This window comes from Sturnira hondurensis, unplaced genomic scaffold (genome assembly GCF_014824575.4).
Source record: "Sturnira hondurensis isolate 20B ecotype Veracruz unplaced genomic scaffold, ASM1482457v3 Scaffold0006413, whole genome shotgun sequence".
NCBI lineage: Eukaryota > Metazoa > Chordata > Mammalia > Chiroptera > Phyllostomidae > Sturnira > Sturnira hondurensis.
The window spans coordinates 39,574,186-39,592,498 of NW_028079044.1; the positions used below are offsets into that span (position 1 = coordinate 39,574,186).

Sequence of the window (18,313 nt, forward strand, 5' to 3'; positions counted from 1 at the left end):
CCCCCGGAGCCACAAACTGAAGGTCTGGAAGAGAAGAAGAGGCCCCCACCTTGCTCCGAGCACAGGCAGAACTGCCGGATTTCAGGCGCTCCACCTCAGCAGAGCATTTTGAAAAGGGGAAAGAGGTATATAAATGGGCAGTGCCCCAGGCACCGAAAAGACGGAAGTGTTCATCTCTTTTGCAGGAGACCTCTGAGAAACAGGTCAAATCAATACTGACCCTTTGCAGGGGAAACATGTACGGTAACTATTTATTTGTGTACATACACATCTGGATATCTACAGGACGCCTGTTGCTGGTCCATAAAGCAGCCAACACGGATGCCTTTTGCACATTCAAAATAGCCTTTAAAGACATGTTCTGTCTTCTGGGGAGGTCTGAGAGCTTCCCTCCTGAACATAAACCTTTCAAGTTGGCAGGGGAAAGAACGCCTTCCAGACTCGGACCTGCCACTGGAGGAGGTGATCGGACTTCATCAGCCATCAGAGGAGGAGGCTGGGCAGGGTCAGGGCGGAGCTCCTCAAACCTGAAAGATTCCCAGCTGTGCATAAAAGAGAATCAGGGAAGTGGTCTGTGCATTCACACCTGACCCCAGTTGGCACTTCCTCATCAGCATTCTAAGCCAGACCTCAGAAAGCTGGGGAGAGAAATTTTGCAAGCACAAGAAAATAGACAAATTTCTTTCCTTGCAGCCTAATCTGATGATTTAAATCTATCTATCCTAAGGCCTCTCAGGTGTTCTAACCAGCTTAGGCCTTTTAAGATCTCTTGTACAGGGAGTTAACACTAGCAGCTTCCCTTTTGATTAAACACATCTGCCACAAAATAGCAGGTACCTTCTGGACACAATGAAATTCTCGGAACTTTTAACGGAAATGTGCAAAAGGTTTTGCATGCTGATGGGTTGAAATGTATCTTCTTCAACTTCGGGTGCATAGTTTGTGTAGGATTTAATGTCCTTTAAACAAAGGCATCAGAAAATGTTAATGTAGTGAAATTACTGGCTAAAACATAAATTGAAAAGTTAAACTACCAAGGTGAAAGTTTACATTTCCAAAAAAAAAAAAAAACCTTCGGATCATGATTATCATCCATACAAAAGTGAGCACGTTTTAAGGTTTTCTGTAATTCATTAACGAGGAAAATGATAGGATGTTGCACCCAAAGGAGAACCGAAGCAGCACACGTCTTCATATACCAGAATGAGTGAAATGCATGTGTCAGTGGAAGGCAAAGCTCACCTTTGTCATGGCAACAGCTACGGAAGACAACGGAAACTCTGTGGGGCAGGATTTACATGTCTACAACAAGAATTATTTTGTGTTGCCATCAGCTATTGAGGGATTTACAGAGTTGTAAACCAGCTTCGTAGAAACAGAATTAGATAACCCAGAACGGTGCGCTGTGGACGATGCATGGTTTTCTACATCAGCACAAAGTTTTACCTACACAGATCACGGACTACCTTATTTATTGCTGTATCCCCAACACCTGGTACAGGGTAGCTGCTTCATAAATACTTACTAAATGAATAAATATCTATTATACACTGAGCTAGGCCCTTCACGTACATCATCTCATTTAATTTCCCCAGAAACACCTTAAGATAAATAGTGTCATTTCACTGACCAGAAACTTGGGTCGTACCCAAGGTTGGGGGTAGCGGACACAGCAGGGGAATTTGACCCAAATCTGGGATCAGAAAGCCCGACCTTCTTCCTTTCCATTTAATACGTATATCCTTTTTATTTACACTCACTGTACCCTGTGCCTCTAAATTATGGGACTGTTTATATGTTACATTGATATACTGCACCTTGTTGATAAGCATTGTATTGGAGATCCTTGCTTTAAGGAAAATAAATGAATGGCAGTGCTAGGAGAATCTAAGCATAAACCAGAGACACACCTTCATTGCAGCCTTGCAGACGAGCTAGGCGTGTTTACCAGCCCAGATGTTCCACTGCCCCACCCCCTGTAGACGCTCCCTTTCCAATTTTCATAAAAATACAGATGAACTTAATCGGTTTATGCGCCTAGAAATCAGGACAGCACTTCAGAAAACAGCAGCAGCTAAAGTTCACTGCACGCTAACTATGACCATGAACGGCTGTCCCAGCAACCCTATCAGGTGGACACTGATCATCCCCTCATACAGCTGAGGAAGGAAGCAACGCATCAAATAACCTCCCCCAAATCACACAGTGCAGATGCAGCTCCGGGCTTCTTTGACCTGGCGCCTGCACCCAGTGCTCTGACTGTCCCCCCAGTCACGCTGCTGCCTACAGAGGCTGTTCGGTCACCACGTCTTGGTGTTTCATAAGCCTCTTCGATTTTGCTGATTACCACCTCCAAGGGTACCAGGATTCCCACCGCTTCCCGCTTCACAGAGCTGATAACGGCAGGCTGCCCCAAGTTCTGAGAGCTGTTTTCTGGCCGCTTGGCCCTTGTGGTCACTTGGGTATTGTGCATTCTGTCTTGGGCCAGAGAACAGAGGAAGAAAGGGAGTGACACTCACCTCAGATAGGTGAGTGTCAAAAAGGATCCAGTATTTATCTGAAATCATTCTCTCTGATCCTTAAGTCCCCAGATGATTCCCTGCTTTCTTTTCTCACCAGAAAACAGACTGCCCCGTAGGGCGAAGTAATAGTATGTTTTTGGACATCTGCCCATGAATCTTGACATACAGTATTTTTTGAACTATAAGACACAGCTTCCCCCCCCAAATTTGGGAGGAATAATGGTTGTCAGTGCTGCTGTTGAGTTCTGCTTACATTTACACTGGTGAGATATTATGTTATTTATGTTATTAAATATTTTACAACATATTTTGCTTCAAAACTTTTTTTTTTCTATTTTCCTCCTCTAAAACCTAGGTGTGTCTTATGGTCCAAAATGCAGTAAATAATAATGCAACACTGATATTCAAGAGGCGTCAATACTTGGCTGACTTACTCATTTACTTATTGCTTTAATTTTCACACTAATGCTGCGAGACAGGTATTATTCTTGTCTCTAGTTTGGAGATGAGGAAGTGAGGTCAAATAACTTGCTCAGAGTCCAAGCCGGGATCTTGCCCGAGGTCCCCAGGAGGCTGCAGCTGACCGATGGCAGCAGCGTTCATGGAGACCGAGTGCGCCGCCCAAAGCGAAACAGCGGCTGTTGGAAATCACATCTCCGGCCCCCACGCCCTTACCTCGCGTCACTCAGCAGAAAGCCTTGGGAAGCGGTGCCATTTGCTCCACAGGCATCGAAGCATGAGATCTTCATTTCCGTGGAGCAAAAGGCTCATCCTCTTCAAACCATCATAAATGCTTACCCTTCCCTCAAGGGTATCTCATAATTCTCAGCCCTAATGAGAGGTAACGCCACTTGCAAATGCGATCATGAAGGCTGCACCCTCACCATCTCAGGCATTAAGAAGCATTAGGCAGACATTGTCTGATGAAGGCTACCGTGATCAGCCAAATGGTTCTTCACTGACTGATCACTTTTAAAGGTGGAATAACTGACCTGATGCAGGATGTTCCTATGTTCTTAGGAATATAGGAATATAAGAAATAAAATCTGACACCTGGAGCTGGAGCAAGTTTCAACTCTGCCCTCAGGATTTCAGGAATTTCATACAGTGGGCCATTACCTCTGGCTGCGGGGGAGAGAGGAAGTGAATTAAGGACTTTTTTATATTTAAGTTAGGAGTATTTCATGTTCTATGTAGTCAGCTTGAGCTACACTTGGGTATGTTCTTTATATACTTTAACATTATCAGCTTGGTCTGCAGGACTCTATGATAACCTAGCTTAGTGTTTTTTAAAACTCAAGATTTTGTATACAATCAAGTTTTGTATACAATCCAAATCAAGTTTTGTATACAATCCAAGCACACAAAACAGACAGGCAGCCTCGGGGGAACACACTTTAAACCCACCCACCGAGTTCTGCCCTAGGGGGGCGGGATCTGCCCCAGGTCTCAGAGTTTCAGGGCAGAAACCGAACTGCCACAGTAGGCATTTTCTGCTTAACACGCCCTTGGCAAACTAACGGGAGTAACCAGAATGGAGAGAGAGAGGTCAGGGTTCTGGCAGATAGAAAGTACAAGTTGGGAAAGAGGCTTAGTGTCTAGAGTGCTGAGCTGCCCTAGGGCAAGTCACTTCTCCACAGGGATATCAGCTTCCTCTTAGTACCAGGGCAGTTCCGCACCAGAACCCGGACTTTCTAACACTGTTTCCCGCCTGCAGCACAGGTGTGGTGCACAGAGCGTGTTCCTCAGCCCCAGCTTTGATGATGGTGTCTGCAGGGGGCAGGGCGGCGGCTGGTGGTGGGTTAAGCAGACTCAGGGCGCCCGGGGAAGGTGGGGTGTGGAAGAGACCCCCTTACTCCGATGGCCTCCCACAGAAGGCCTGGCCTCTCCCCCTCGCCCACCCCCACTCTACAACTGAGAGACTTGACCCATAGGGTTTTTACAGCTCACTATACCATCGTATTTTGTGCGTCTGAGTGCTTCTTGACCACCACACAGTGCTCAAAGCCCCCTGACCTACATGGAATCTTAATTTGTGTTTTGAACTGTTGTGAAGGTAACTTACTCAGGGGTAGTGAGTTCATATGATAGTCACTTCGGAATTTTCCTATTTAGAAATCTTTTCTCCTTAGAATATCTACCTATTGATCCTGTAACCAATTTGATTGGAAGGACTTCCTCCCTTTCTTTTCTCCAGGATTGCTTTTATTTTCTCTAGACTCCGCCAACCCCTTACCCTGATTCCCACCACGGTCCTCTGTAATAATGTCTCCTGCTGGTTACGCAGCATGGCTCACCCAGGTCTGGGACCGATCATCCCTTTAAAGCACACCCACGCCCATGCCAGAGAACTCCAGCAGGAAGACGCTGTCTCGTTGCCCAGGGTCGGGAAGGGTCATCGCGGTGGGGACAGGGAACGAAGTGGTTTGGACACTGCATACGTTACCAGTTATGTCGTGCTGTTTGAATGACTCGCTGTAGATCTGGTACTGATTTGGACAGTGCTTCTTCAACCACTTGCAGACATCCTGCTGAGTCCACAGAGCCACGGGTTTTGACAGCTTCACCGTCGCTGACTACAAGTAAAGAAAGCAAAGATGGTCGGTTACTGCCAACCCCATGCCTAGAAAGGCACTGTTATTAGAAGGCCGAGAGTGCGGTGAGGATACAGGCTGGAATCCCCAGAGATAAATACCTGGCTCTTGTCCCCCTAACCTCTGCAGACCTCCTCCATACCCCCGAAAACCGGAAAGAAAAGCTGCAGGTGGAGGAGCCCAGGAAAATGACCCTATCCCCCAGCTGCCGTCTCTGCTGGGAAAAACCTCCGGGGAGCAGTGTTCTCTGATGGACACTCTAACAACAAGGCAATGGGGTTGCTAAGCCATTAACTGGGTTTTACAGGGGAAACAGCTACTCCCAATTGGCCTTCCTCTGTATTCCAAGAAAGCGTCCACCGTTTCCCCCGATACCTTCAGTGTTGTTGGGCCCAGCACAACAACACTGGTACTGGCAGATGCTAATAATTATTGTAAAATGAATGTCATAGGATCCAGATCCCACATACTAGAAAGTGCAAGTTGACCTGGGCACTCTGGACTGAGGGCAGTTCTATCAAGTGTAGGAACAGTACACTTCACATTGGCCGCAGTGGGGAAGGCAGATGTCAATCCCACCAGCATGTGGGGCACGGTCATAAGATAACAGAGGGAGTTAAACCTGCAGAAGCCAAGAGCCAAGGCCCTTTATTGCTCCCTGGGTCTTTCAGGGAGGTGTTTACAAAACCAACCTTCACGGAGAGGTATGAGGACCCAGCCTTTGACAGGTGACGGGTTACAAATACATTTGTTAGCTGAAAACAATCAGCTGGGCTGGGTGTGGGTCTTCCTCACGCATCCCAGGAACTTGGTGGAACCTGGCTAGATACAAGCTTAGCTACCTATAATCTTTACCATTCAGGTGTCAGTGTTTGCCAAGAAAGTAGGATTACCACGTTGATAGTTCTTTAAAAAATGTGAGGAGGCACACAGACGTGGCTGTAAACGTCCCTGACCACCTCACTAGGGCGGGCTTGCTTTCACCCCTCCTTCAGTTTTTCCCATTAAGTCAAGGGGGGAGCCTTGATTTTGTGTGAGTGTGATTTCTTCTCCTTCTCATGCCTGCTAGCATGTTTTTCTAACAAAGAGAGAGACTCCCTCAGCATCAGCTCCTTCGAAAGACAGCAGTATATTTAGTGTCTAATAACTTGTTTTAATGTTATTATATGTAAAGTTGCTTTTATTTTATGGCAAGTAAATGACGGTGAAAAATAAATATTATTTTCAGAAGTACTATCGAGTTTGCTTTTAAAACCAACTTGAGTAAAAAACCCAGTAGGTCAATGTTAAGAAAAATACCATAAATTAAGGAAACAATCATGCAGATAATAAGATAATAGTAAAAATAATGGAAGTGACACGCAGAGATTCAAGTTGGGAAAACACAGTGCTTGGATGCTGTTTTTCATTACTGTATTTTCAGTGGTACAATTCCTGGTGCCATCATTCAGAAAATAATCACAAACAATACTTAGATCACTTTTGACTGTGTGCTGTGGTAACTTTTTTCTTCGGGCCTCATGAAGTATGATAGACTTTATATATGTGCACATACACGCACACATATGTGCGTGGATCCGTATCTGCTTTTCCTGTGTCGGGACTGGCACTTGGGGTTGGCGCTTCTCCCTCTGACGGAGCTCTCCACGGCCCACACGCTGGTCCTGACCAGCTCAGTGCCGCACCATCGGGGCCAGTATCTGTGTGACCCTGAGGTGAGGTGACAGAAAAGATACGGTGTCTGCTGGGCGCACCCTCTCTGGCTCTCAGCTTTGGAATGCAGCCACCATACTGTGAGAAAGCCCAGACCAACCGAAGAGACCACATGCAGGAGTCTGGGCCAATCACTGGGCTGAAATCTCAGCTTACAGCAACCACCAACCCCAAACCTCAGACAGATGTGAACAAGCTCCAGATGATTCCAGCCACCAGCCTTTGAGTCTTCCCGCTGAGGCCCCCAGACACCAGGATTCTGAGACCAGCTCTTCCTGCTGAGCCCTGAGTGAATTCCTGACCCACATAATCCGTGAGCATCGTATATGGTTGCCTGCCACCGCTAAATTTTGGGTTATTTGTTTTGCAACCCTAGTAGCTGGAACGCTAAGTTATTTGCTCAGCGAAGACAGAACTGTTATGACTGCTCTCCAGAGTGCCTTGCATTTAGTAGCTGCTCTGCACAGCCACAGTGAATAAGTGAATGAATTAATGAAATGAAACCGTCCTCCCCGAGTCTGCGCTCACAGACCTACTTCCTCCTCAGTGTGCAGTGAATTTCAGGTCCAGCCCTCGCTGCCCTCCACACACCTGTGCTGGCTCACCTGGCTCCTAGATCAAACGTGGCCTCTTCCTTCGACCCTAACTCTCTGAGTCTGAGGTTCTCCTTGGCTTTCCTGGTTCGGATGAGAGACAAGGACCTCTGTCAGGGATGGTACAAACGAGTGAATGTCCTGTTGTTTAGTCCTTCCCTTAGTTGCCCGTCACCACCGCCTTTCCTTTGAATGATTAGGAAACTAGAATTTTGGCTCTTTGAGCTAGAAATGAACTTACCACCACATTCCACAAGTCAGCACCTCTGAATCTGGCTCTTTCCCGCTCCAAACGTTGCCTTCAGATTAGCTGAATGAGTTCATAGCTGACACATCATTATCCCAAAACCCCTTGCAAGTTCCCCACAAGTGAAGCTAATCACAGCTCTTGAAAACTCCTATAAACCAGCCACAGAAGGCTGTAAACTAGGAAAGGCAAGGGGCTAAAACTGCTTACACATCAATATACTAAACTTCCTGGAGGGTCACTCTTTAACCTGCACATTCCCTAAGAAAGACAGCGCTCTCAGCCCCAGCACCGGCCCATTCACCTGGAGACTCAGATGGAGATGAACTGAAACATGACAAGTCACCTCGGAATTCAACCGCACCCACCCACCATGTACGCTTTTGTTATAAATATTTCTGTTATTGTAAATCCAGGTGGTCTGAGGCTAACATTTAAAAAGCCAGTTCATTTTTCCTTCAGAATATATACTCTTGCTAAGCAGTCATTTGGTAATCGTTTGCTGGGACAGCAAAAAAAAAAAAACAAACCCACAAAGCTTTGGGCATGGATTTGTTTAAGGCTATGTGAATACGCCTCCCTGTATACTGACAGCACACAAAACGGAGCAGTAATGCTTTCTACCATGAATAAGCCCTGGTCATTCATCTTTAATCCATGGCGATACAAGTATTGGCCCCATGAATCCGCTGACCCTTTGCCTTAGCTTTAGCAGGAAATTGTTCAAGTCCATTCCACATTAAGAGCCAGGCTGACCCCAGCTCCAGCTGCCCCAGGCTGCCGCTGCTTTCTGGATTCTCGGAGGGAGCGCACTTTCCTTCGCCCTGCCTGGATTTCTCTCTGCAGTACCTTCGGCCCCCTCAGGATTTCTCTGTCTATTGTGATGCCCCATCCCCAAAAGCAACCAGCTTTGGGGAGTGGGTGTCATAACCCGATTCCTTTAAAGACCTCACTCTGTATTTCCAGGGGTGCAATTCAAAACAACAAGCCTCTGTCCAAGTCACACCAATCTATTTATCGCACCACCCCACTGGGCAGCACAGACTTGTCAAATCTCAGTGCAGTCATTTTAACTGCTCTCCTTTCTCCGGCCGCCCAACACTCAACAGAGGAGTATTTTTTCTGTGTCTTTTCTTCCAAAATATGAACCTAAACCAAAATAATAACAGTTTATCAAACAAAGAGACAATATTTCATATTCATTAGAAACAGTAAACTAATAAAAAAATCCCGCCCAGAGGCAAATGTCAAAAAATACTCGCCCCAGTTCTTTCCCCCCCTGCTCAGGCTGCTAAGCATCCAGCCCTCTGGAGACAATTTTGGTGGTTTTTGGTACCCTGAGACAGGCTGGAGGCAGCTGGTTATTTTAACCTCTGGGCATCGTGACACCAAGGAGAACTGCAGGCGCTGCCTTTCTGAGTCAGTCCTGGCCCTTCTCTAGTCAAGCTAAAGGTCCCTTTGTTTTCTATGTTACAATGAAGACCTCACTTGATGCAAAAGGTGAATCTTTGAGGGTAAGTTCGTTTGCAAACTGCTTTTTTATTTTTTTGCAAATGATTCTATTTTAGACAATCACTTCAGCTGTGCTTTATAGTAATTTCTGATTTGTATTTAACTGGGAAAAAAACCCCCTTAACTTTCAAGTTCTTGAAGGTAAACTTGAAGCTTTCCTGCTAATAAAATAGTTGCATGCTTTAAAGAAGTTTGTGCCCTGACTGGTGTGGCTCGGTGTGTTAAACATTGTCCCAAAACGGTTGCTGATTCGGTTCCCAGTCAGGGCACATGCCTGGGCTGCAGGCCAGGTCCCAGGTTGGGGGCATACAAGAGGCAACCATCAATGTTTCTCTCTCACATCTATGTTTCTCTCCTTCTCTTTCTCTCTCCCTTCCCCTCTCTCCAAAAATAAATAAAATCTTTTTTAAAAAAATGAAGTTTGTTATTGAAAGAATATATACACAACACTTTTAAAGTTAAATCTTATTGTGTAATCCAATGATCCCTTATCTGTTTTGCAATATAAATTCCCCTTTAACTTACTGGGTTTTGATTTAGAGAGAACACTGCAGTTTGAAGCTCCCGATGGCTGTACGGACTCTTTACTGGGTGAGCTTACATGAGGCCCATCGAGTTGACTGGGAAAAAGTAGAGAAAGCAGAGTGTTCATGCCCACTAGGAGGACAAAGGGGGCTTTATGGCCACATATCAGAGAGTGGCAAACCCATTGGCAGTGTCTCATTTATAGGCAAGATTGGCAAGCTCCAACATTGCTTTTCCCTTTCCTGACCATCTTGCAATGCTTTTTCTTCAGTTCCCAATGTACCATTGAATTGGCTTTCATTGAGCCATCTCACTCAAGATTGAAACAAGAAAGAGGGAGGGAGCAGAGCACACACACAACAACTCCTCACAGTCTATCTCTCGCAGAGTTTGATGGACTATGATGAATATATTAAGGGGTGTGTGTAAACAACGTTACTTGAATAAAGGCTAAATATAATTACCATTTTTTCCTCCTTTTTTTGCGGGGGGGGTCAGGGGGAAGGTTGGAGGGAAGGAGAACTGCACATACCTTGGGAAAGCAATGATCTAGGTTCATGACTCTTCCCGACCATTTGCAGTCTCAGAAAACTCACCCTGTGAAATAGGCCACTCTGTCGCTGTTGAGCCCTAGTGGCTTAAAACAGTCTCTTACATTGAAGCCAAAATCAGACTTCCGTCATCTTCCTCACTGATTCTTGAGTCCTGTCTTCGGAGCAAGATAACTTTCACCATCCATTGTGCGGACTTCGGCTGCATACTTCGTATCAGTGCTCTCTACTAGGTCTCATGCCTTTTTTTTTAAGCCATGGTATATGCTAATAAATCCCCAGTTACATCTCGGGCCCGTCTTTTCTCCAAACTACTGACTCATACATACAGCTGATGACTTGTGACCTGTGCAAATCTAGTAGACGTTTCAAACTCAACATGTCCAAAAGTGACCTCCTGTTCTCCAAACTGACTTCCTTTCACCAGAAACTCACAGACTCCTCTCTTTCTTGTGCATTCCACATCTCATCTACGGGAGAGTCTGAGGTGTGGGGGTCTTGAAGGGTATATCCACATTCCAAGCGCTTTTCATCACTAACATTGCTACAATCTTGATCAGAAAGAAACGCCAGCATGCTGTACCTAGGCTACCTCATCCAAGCACCTAACATGCCTAAGGCCATTCTGTTTTTACCTTGCCCTTATTTTAAATCTTTAAAATAGTTTACACAGCCTCGAGCAACCTGGCTTCCCAGGATCTGGTGTCAGCTTTACTGCTCTTTCCCTTACACGTTCTGCTCCCACGGCTCCTTGCCCTTGCTCACAAGTGCCAACTACGCCCACTTCTTATTTTGCCTGGAATGCTTTTCTCCCAGATACCAGCATGGCTTATTTCCTCAGTTCCATCAAGCCTATACTTAAATATTACCCTGACCTCCCTACTTAATGAATGCTGCCCTCCTCCTCTGGAGCTTCCGGGACTATCTCGCCCCATCTTCTCCATCTCCACAGCAAGTATCGTCTAACGCATGACACAGCTCGCTTACTTTGTCTGTTGTTTATGATCTGTCTCTTCCCATGTCCTCGCACCCTCTGCAAAGGCAGGGGTCTTTCTTACGTTGTGCAGAGTCCCAAGCTTCAGGACAGTGCCTGGCACCTAGCTGGCACTCGATAATTATTCGACGAATGAACAAAAGCCCTGTCTGGTTGGTCATGGATCACTCTCCTTGAGTGTCAGAAAACAGGTTCAAGTCCCAGCCGTGTGCTTGACATTCCCAGGTTGGGAATAAAACAGTCTTTCCTCTGATTATATTTCTCTTATCCTGAGCCACAAAAGCAGAGTCATTCTAGCGATACAATTCTTAGCAAGATAGCTCACAATTTCTGAGCTTCTTTTCACATGGATACGGGAGAAATGTAATGTAAAAGGGTTGGCATTTGGAAGCCTGAGGACCTGACGTGAAGGCCAGCTGTGGCGTTCACCTTGGGCCAGTCACAGGACCTGTCTGCACATGGTCTTCGGTACACTGGATACAATGCCTATATTGTCCTCTGCAGAAGGATTAGAAATGGTTTACCTAAAGCACTTGAAAAGCGCTTGCCACATCCTCGGTGTTCACATCTCTTTTTTAAATAATTTTCATTTTTTTAAAGATTTTATTTATTTATTTTTAAAGAGAGGGAAAAAGGAGGAGAAAAAGAGGAAGAGAAATATCAGTGTATGGTTGCCTCTCACATGCCCCCTACTGGGGACCTGGCCCACAATCCAGTCGTGTGCCCTGACTGGGAATCGAACCCGTGACCCTTTGGTTTGCAGGCTGGCACTCAATCAACTGAGTCATACCAGCCAGGGCTGTGTTCACCTCTCTTGAATGGCACAAATATGCTCTCCAGCTGGACTCCAAAGCCTGATTTGGTGAGGCAATAGTGCAGCACACATAGGTTATTTTGCAGGCATTGTGAGATGGTGTTAGGTATAGAGTGCAAAGACCCAAAGGAAACAACTAAAAAGGCAGGCACCAGTGCAAAAAGTGGGTAGAAGAACAAGAAACAAGTGAGAAAACAGAGAAACAGGGAAGAAAAGATGGAAAGATAAAGATACCAAATTGGGAGAGGTAGAGAGATGCTCATCCTTGCACTAGACAAATATCTCCTCGTGTCTTCCAGTGACAGGCCACGCATGTGGTTTCCTTCTGGCTCAGAGCCCCTTCCTTTCTGTCCCCAGGGACCACCACTGGCAAAGTTGCCTGGTCCCATGTCAGAAGTCCACCCCACATTCCCCAGGCTCCTGACGGAGCTATTTATAAAGGAGCACCATCCAGATGTACAGATGCGACTGCTCACAGGCTGTGAAGTGAACGCCTGCATGTTATGCTGGTAGGATCTGCTGCTTCCCAAATGCGTGCTGCTGGGTGTCAGGGTTTCTAACAATAAAACCACAGAGAGGGAGTACAGAGACGTGCAGAGGCAGTGAACAGGAAACGCGCGGTCTCCGGCATCCCAGATGGCTCTGGGCACCAAGGCCTGCCCTTCCCATCAGCCCACATTGTTGCACCTGTCAAGAGAACTACGGAGGGGGAGGATCACACCGCACTCTGCGTCTGCTCCGTCACAGTACAGCAGAAAACCCACCACTCGTCTGCCCAGACGAGCCCACTCCACAGGAGGTGCTGTGCGTGCAAAGTGCAAAGCTGCACATGCGCTGTGAGCACGTACCTCACGGGCAAACCCCTGGGCAGGTGCTGGGCGAATGAAAGCACGACTAAAGCAGAACTGGAAACAAACAGGAATCATCAAAACGGCTATTGATCATCATCATCATTTCACATCTCTACAACAATTCCTTTGGAATAACAATGGGCTAGATCAATACCAAAGATGTTCTCAGCACACAACGACTCTGCAATATGACCCGAGATCTGTCACTCACAGGGTGGCATCTATTTCTCTGTTGCTTGGTCTGGGGGTGAGAGTCAGGGAGGGGAACCCAGTGGCCTGCTTTGAGCAAAGGAAAGTGGAGGTGATTTCTTGAGAGGCCTTTGTACTTGTGTATTCCTTCTTGCTCCTCTGAAATGACTATGAGAACACGCCTGGGAGAGCCTGAGCAAATGAGGCTTGGGCATGTGGCATGCAAGGTCATGAATGCCATGCCAGATATCCATACATAATACTGGACATCTATATATAATCCCGGACATCCATATGTAATCCTGGACATCCATACATTATCCCAGATATCTATATACAGTTCCAGACATCCAGACATAATTTCAGACATACATAATTTGTTAGATACAATTTTGTAACACAACACATGGAAAGAACTGTTTTAAATACAACACTTCAGATAAATTACCTTTAATCATCCCAACAAGCTACAACATAATTATTTCTTCCAGTTTACACAGAAACGGGCTTAGACTGGTAAAATAACTCATCCAAGGTCACACTGCTAGTGAGTTCAAACTCCATGCCTACTTCNAATCCTGGACATCTATATATAATCCCGGACATCCATATGTAATCCCAGACATTCGTACATAATCCCGGACATCCATATGTAATCCTGGACATCCATACATTATCCCAGATATCTATATACAGTTCCAGACATCCAGACATAATTTCAGACATCCACACATAATTCCAGACATACATAATTTGTTAGATACAATTTTGTAACACAACACATGGAAAGAACTGTTTTAAATACAACACTTCAGATAAATTACCTTTAATCATCCCAACAAGCTACAACATAATTATTTCTTCCAGTTTACACAGAAACGGGCTTAGACTGGTAAAATAACTCATCCAAGGTCACACTGCTAGTGAGTTCAAACTCCATGCCTACTTCATGGTATCCCTTTGGCTTGATGGACACGGGGAGAAAAAACCTGTGAGCTATCTCACCGAGCACTCCAAGGCTAGAATTCTTCCTTCATTGAATCAATTAAGGTAAATCTGATCCCAGATGACACTGCCTCTGGCCTGACCTGGGTGTGCCAGGCTCGGAGCCCATCTGACGCGGGCCCAGAGCCGTTTCCACTCTCCTGTCACGGAGGATACACATGTTCTGCTCGGCACAATGGGACAGTGCTACTCTCTGCCTATCAACTGCATCTCCAGCAAAATGTGAACAAAAACACCTCTATCCATCTTACAAAGTTTCTATGAAGATCAAATGAAACAACTGAAAACCTGAGAGTTCCTATAATTTGACAGAGAAGAGAAGGCTGATGGGTCCCAGGGAAGTTGGGGCCACCGTGCCGTAGGCATTCAGGAGAAAACCAAAGCACTAGGAAAATGTTGCCGCAATTGTATGGAGCAGGGCAGGGTGGTGGCTCTGGGGTTTGGGGAGCCTACAAATTCTAGAATCTTGAGGGTAGGGGTCATTTATGCAAAACTTCCAACACCAGTGTTCTGGGGGGCTTTAAGGAGAAGCCTACATGTACAGTAGTTACTGCCTAGCTCCGTGACTTCTCCGGGGTCAGTTTGTCTACAGGTTCAGTTCAGCCGAATGACAACATAATTCAGTGGGGGCTGCTGCAGACTGAATATTCATCTTTTCCCAAAGCCCAGAGGTTGACACTGTAACCCGCACTGCGACCGCATTTGGAGACAGGACCTTTGAGGAAGTAGTTAAGGTTAAGTGAGGTCATCAGGTGGGACCTTGGCCCAACAGGGTTCGTGTTCTTGTACAAGGACAGACACCAGTGAGCTCTTTGTCCCTGTCCCTCCCCGCCAGGTGAGGACACAGGAAGAAAGTGGCTGTCTGCAAACAAGGGAGCTGTCACCAGACCCCGACTGTGCCGGGATACCCTGCCCGACCTTGGCCTTGCAGCCTCCAAAGCTACGGAAAAATAAATGCCTGTTGCGTAAAGCCTCCAGTGGAAGGTGTTTGGTTGTGGCAGCTCAGGCTGACCAATCCAGGGGCAGACCCCAATTCGATAGACGGTAAATCTGGCCGAACAATCTGACAGTCCAGGATTGAGACAGATTTGAAAATCTCACCACACGTGGATAGTAGGAAAGCGGTAACATGCAGGTGAGCTGAATGATAAGACAACCAAAAGAGCCCCATACTTTTCTTATATGTTTACATTTCGAATACTGACTTTTACACAATTAAAGAAAATTGTGCTCACTGACAAAATTACCTTCATTTTTATATAAACTGTTTTTCCAGAATCCATGTCTACATACACGTCTTCACAACCACAGGCCCCTCTGAAGAAAAAATCTGCTTAACAACTTCAGTAATTTCTATAACCTTCCTATTTTTAATCTTCTGGTTAGCACATAGAGTACACACATGATTTAAAAGTGTTATACAGAAGGAATAGGAGTGAAAACACCCACTGCTCTCCCCATGTCTTGGCACTGGGAACTGTGATTATTTTGTAAGTGGAGCAAACATGGTCTGGTCTAACCCAAGTACCTCCTGTCAGGGGCAATCCTTTGTCATGTCTCTTTTCAGTCTCTTGAATTCATCACACGGAAGATTATTTGCGGACCCCTTGATGAGAATGCTCAGAAATGAGCACATATACTAGGAAAGTTCCTCCCTTTTCCTTGGTCTGCTCTTGGTAGCATTAATTTTAATTCTTAATTGGTTATTTTTTGCCATGTGATTTTTTCCATATTATTTTGTATCGGCTCTAGGTGTACAGCACAGTGGTGAGATAATCACATAGTTTATAAAGTTTCCCCGAGTATTTCAGTACCCACCTTCCAGCACACATAGTTACCACATTACTACCGAGTCCATTCCCCACGCTGTACCTTATATCCGTGACTACCCTGTAACCACCAATCTGTCCTTCTTAATCCCTTCAGCTCTTCACCCGGCCTCCCAATCCCCCTCCCATCCACAACCACTAGTTTGCCCTCTGTGTCTATGTGGCTGTTTCAGTTTTGTTTGTTATTTAGATTCCATGTGAAATTATATGGTATTTGTCTTTCTCTGACTGACTTATTTCACTTAGTAGAATAGCCCCTTCCGGGGTGTCCAAACTTTTGGCGTCTCTGGGACACACTTGAAGAAGAGTTATCTTGGGCCACACATCAAATACACTGTGGTGCGTCATTACAAAAAAAAACAACTCATAATGTTTTAAGTAAATTTACAATTTTGTGTTGGGCCACATTTATAGCCATCCTGGACTGCACGCCGCCCGTGGGCCGAGGTTTGGACACCCCTGCTAGGTCCATCACACTGTAGCAAATGGTAAGACTGCAGTCTTTTTTATGGCTGAGTAATGTTCCACTGTACATACATACCACCTCTTCTTTAGCCACTTGTGTATCTGATGGGCCCTTGGGTTGCTTCTATATCTTCACTATTGTAAATGACGCTGCAAGGAACGTATGGGTGCATATACTCTTTGTAATTAGAGTAATGGGTTTCTTCGGATGTATTTCCAGAAGTGGAATCACTGGGTCAGGAGGCAGATCTGTGTTCAATTTTGTGACGGACCTCCATGCTGTTTCCCTGGTGGCTGCCCCAGTCTGCATTCCCACCAACAGTGCACGAGGGCTTCCTTTTCTCTACGTCCTCGCTGACACTCGTTGATTCATCAATGAAAGCCATTCTGACCATTGTGAGAGGGTATCTCATTGTGGTTTTAGTGTGCATGTCTCTGACAATCAGTGACGCTGAGCACCTTTTCGTGTGACATCAGCCATCTGTGTGTCTTCCTCGCAGAAGTGTTCATGCAGGTCCTCCCGTTTTTTTATTTTTACAACCCTAAGTAATACTAATATTAAATATTAAATCTGTATGGGCTTCCAAATAACCACTTTTTATTTTTTCTCTACATGTTTATTTGCTTTTCAGGTTTTTTATACTTTTTCCTCTCCTTCCAAGTCTCACCTTCTGTTATCCACAGCATTGTTTTATATGGCCAAAGTTAATAGCACGTATTTTCTGTCCTACACCCTCTACCTTATTTGCTATATTACGACTGAATTGTTTCAAAGTTAAAAAATCAATAAGTCACATTTACCTTATAATGACTGTGTAAAAACCGTTCAAACGCTGAGCCAATTAGCCTGGTTTGGATTATTTTCTCTTGTACTACATTCTCAGAAGCCCCGTGTGCTGAGAATTTCAAAGAAGGTTCCCAACTTGAAAATCAAATAGATTTCCTTTTCTTCTATGTCCTCAGTTGCTTAAGTTCAGGCCAAAATTCAGTGTTTTTTCTATGTACTGCCTGTATCTTTCATCAGTGGGAGGGGCCAATGAACGGTGGCCCCGTGGGCCAAATTGTTTGGGTTTTACATTTTTTAAGGGTTTAAAAACTGGAAGAAAGATTTTGGGAAGTGTAAAAATTATACACAAGTCAAAATCCCGTGTTCACCAAGTTTTGCTGCCACCTGGTCATGCCCATTTGCATTCACGTTACAAAGCCTGAATGAAGGGTTATGACAGAGACTGAATGGCTTGCAAAACTGAAAATGTTTACTGTCTAGCTTTTCACAGAAAAAGTTTGCCAACCCCTGCTCGACATGGTGAAAGATTTTTCTCAAATTCACCTGCCAAATCATCTACTACATCTTAACATTTATTTCCAAACTTGCATTTTAATTTCTGTGGACTGTCGTTTTCTCTGATGTGTTCCTTTTTCAAAGCATCCAGGACTTTTTTTTTTTATTTTAAAGGGAAGGATTTTTGAATGAATGCGGTAGGTTTTTTAATTTCTTTGAGGATACCGACGTTTTCAAAGGAGGGTTGTTACTTTTAAAACGTTCTCTTTGCTCATATTTGACTTCGTCTGTAAATTTCCTGCAATTATCTGGTTTACATGTTTGTCTCTTAATTTTTTAAAAATGCAGGCAGTGGAGGCCAGACCTGAGTTCTGTGTATTTGCACTGAGCTTGCTGCCTGAGGGGCCTAGTGCTCAGAATGTCCCCTAAATGCCACAGCGAAGATGACGTCTGCACGAGATGCTCCCATTCATCCCAGTCACTTAAAAAAAGAGGAAGCAAGACTTTTCAGGGACAGACATGGCTCTTTTGCCTTTCTTGGCCTGAGTCACATGGAAACGACTTGTGGATAAACATCCCTTTCCTTACTCCCTGGTGCGCGTCCTGTTCTTCACTCTAGGTCCCTAC

At 45.3% G+C, this 18,313-nt stretch overlaps 1 protein-coding gene across 3 annotated transcripts in view; it reads right to left on the minus strand.

The window, feature by feature from the left end:
- Window positions 1-18,313, minus strand: part of SAMD12 (sterile alpha motif domain containing 12) — a 335,623-nt gene that overhangs the window by 190,240 nt on the left and 127,070 nt on the right. For all 3 annotated transcript variants that reach the window (XM_037048435.1, XM_037048436.1, XM_037048434.1), the window contains exon 3: window positions 4,969-5,098. In XM_037048435.1, coding sequence (XP_036904330.1) covers window positions 4,969-5,098 — 130 coding nt within the window. The remainder of the gene's footprint in view (window positions 1-4,968; window positions 5,099-18,313) is intronic.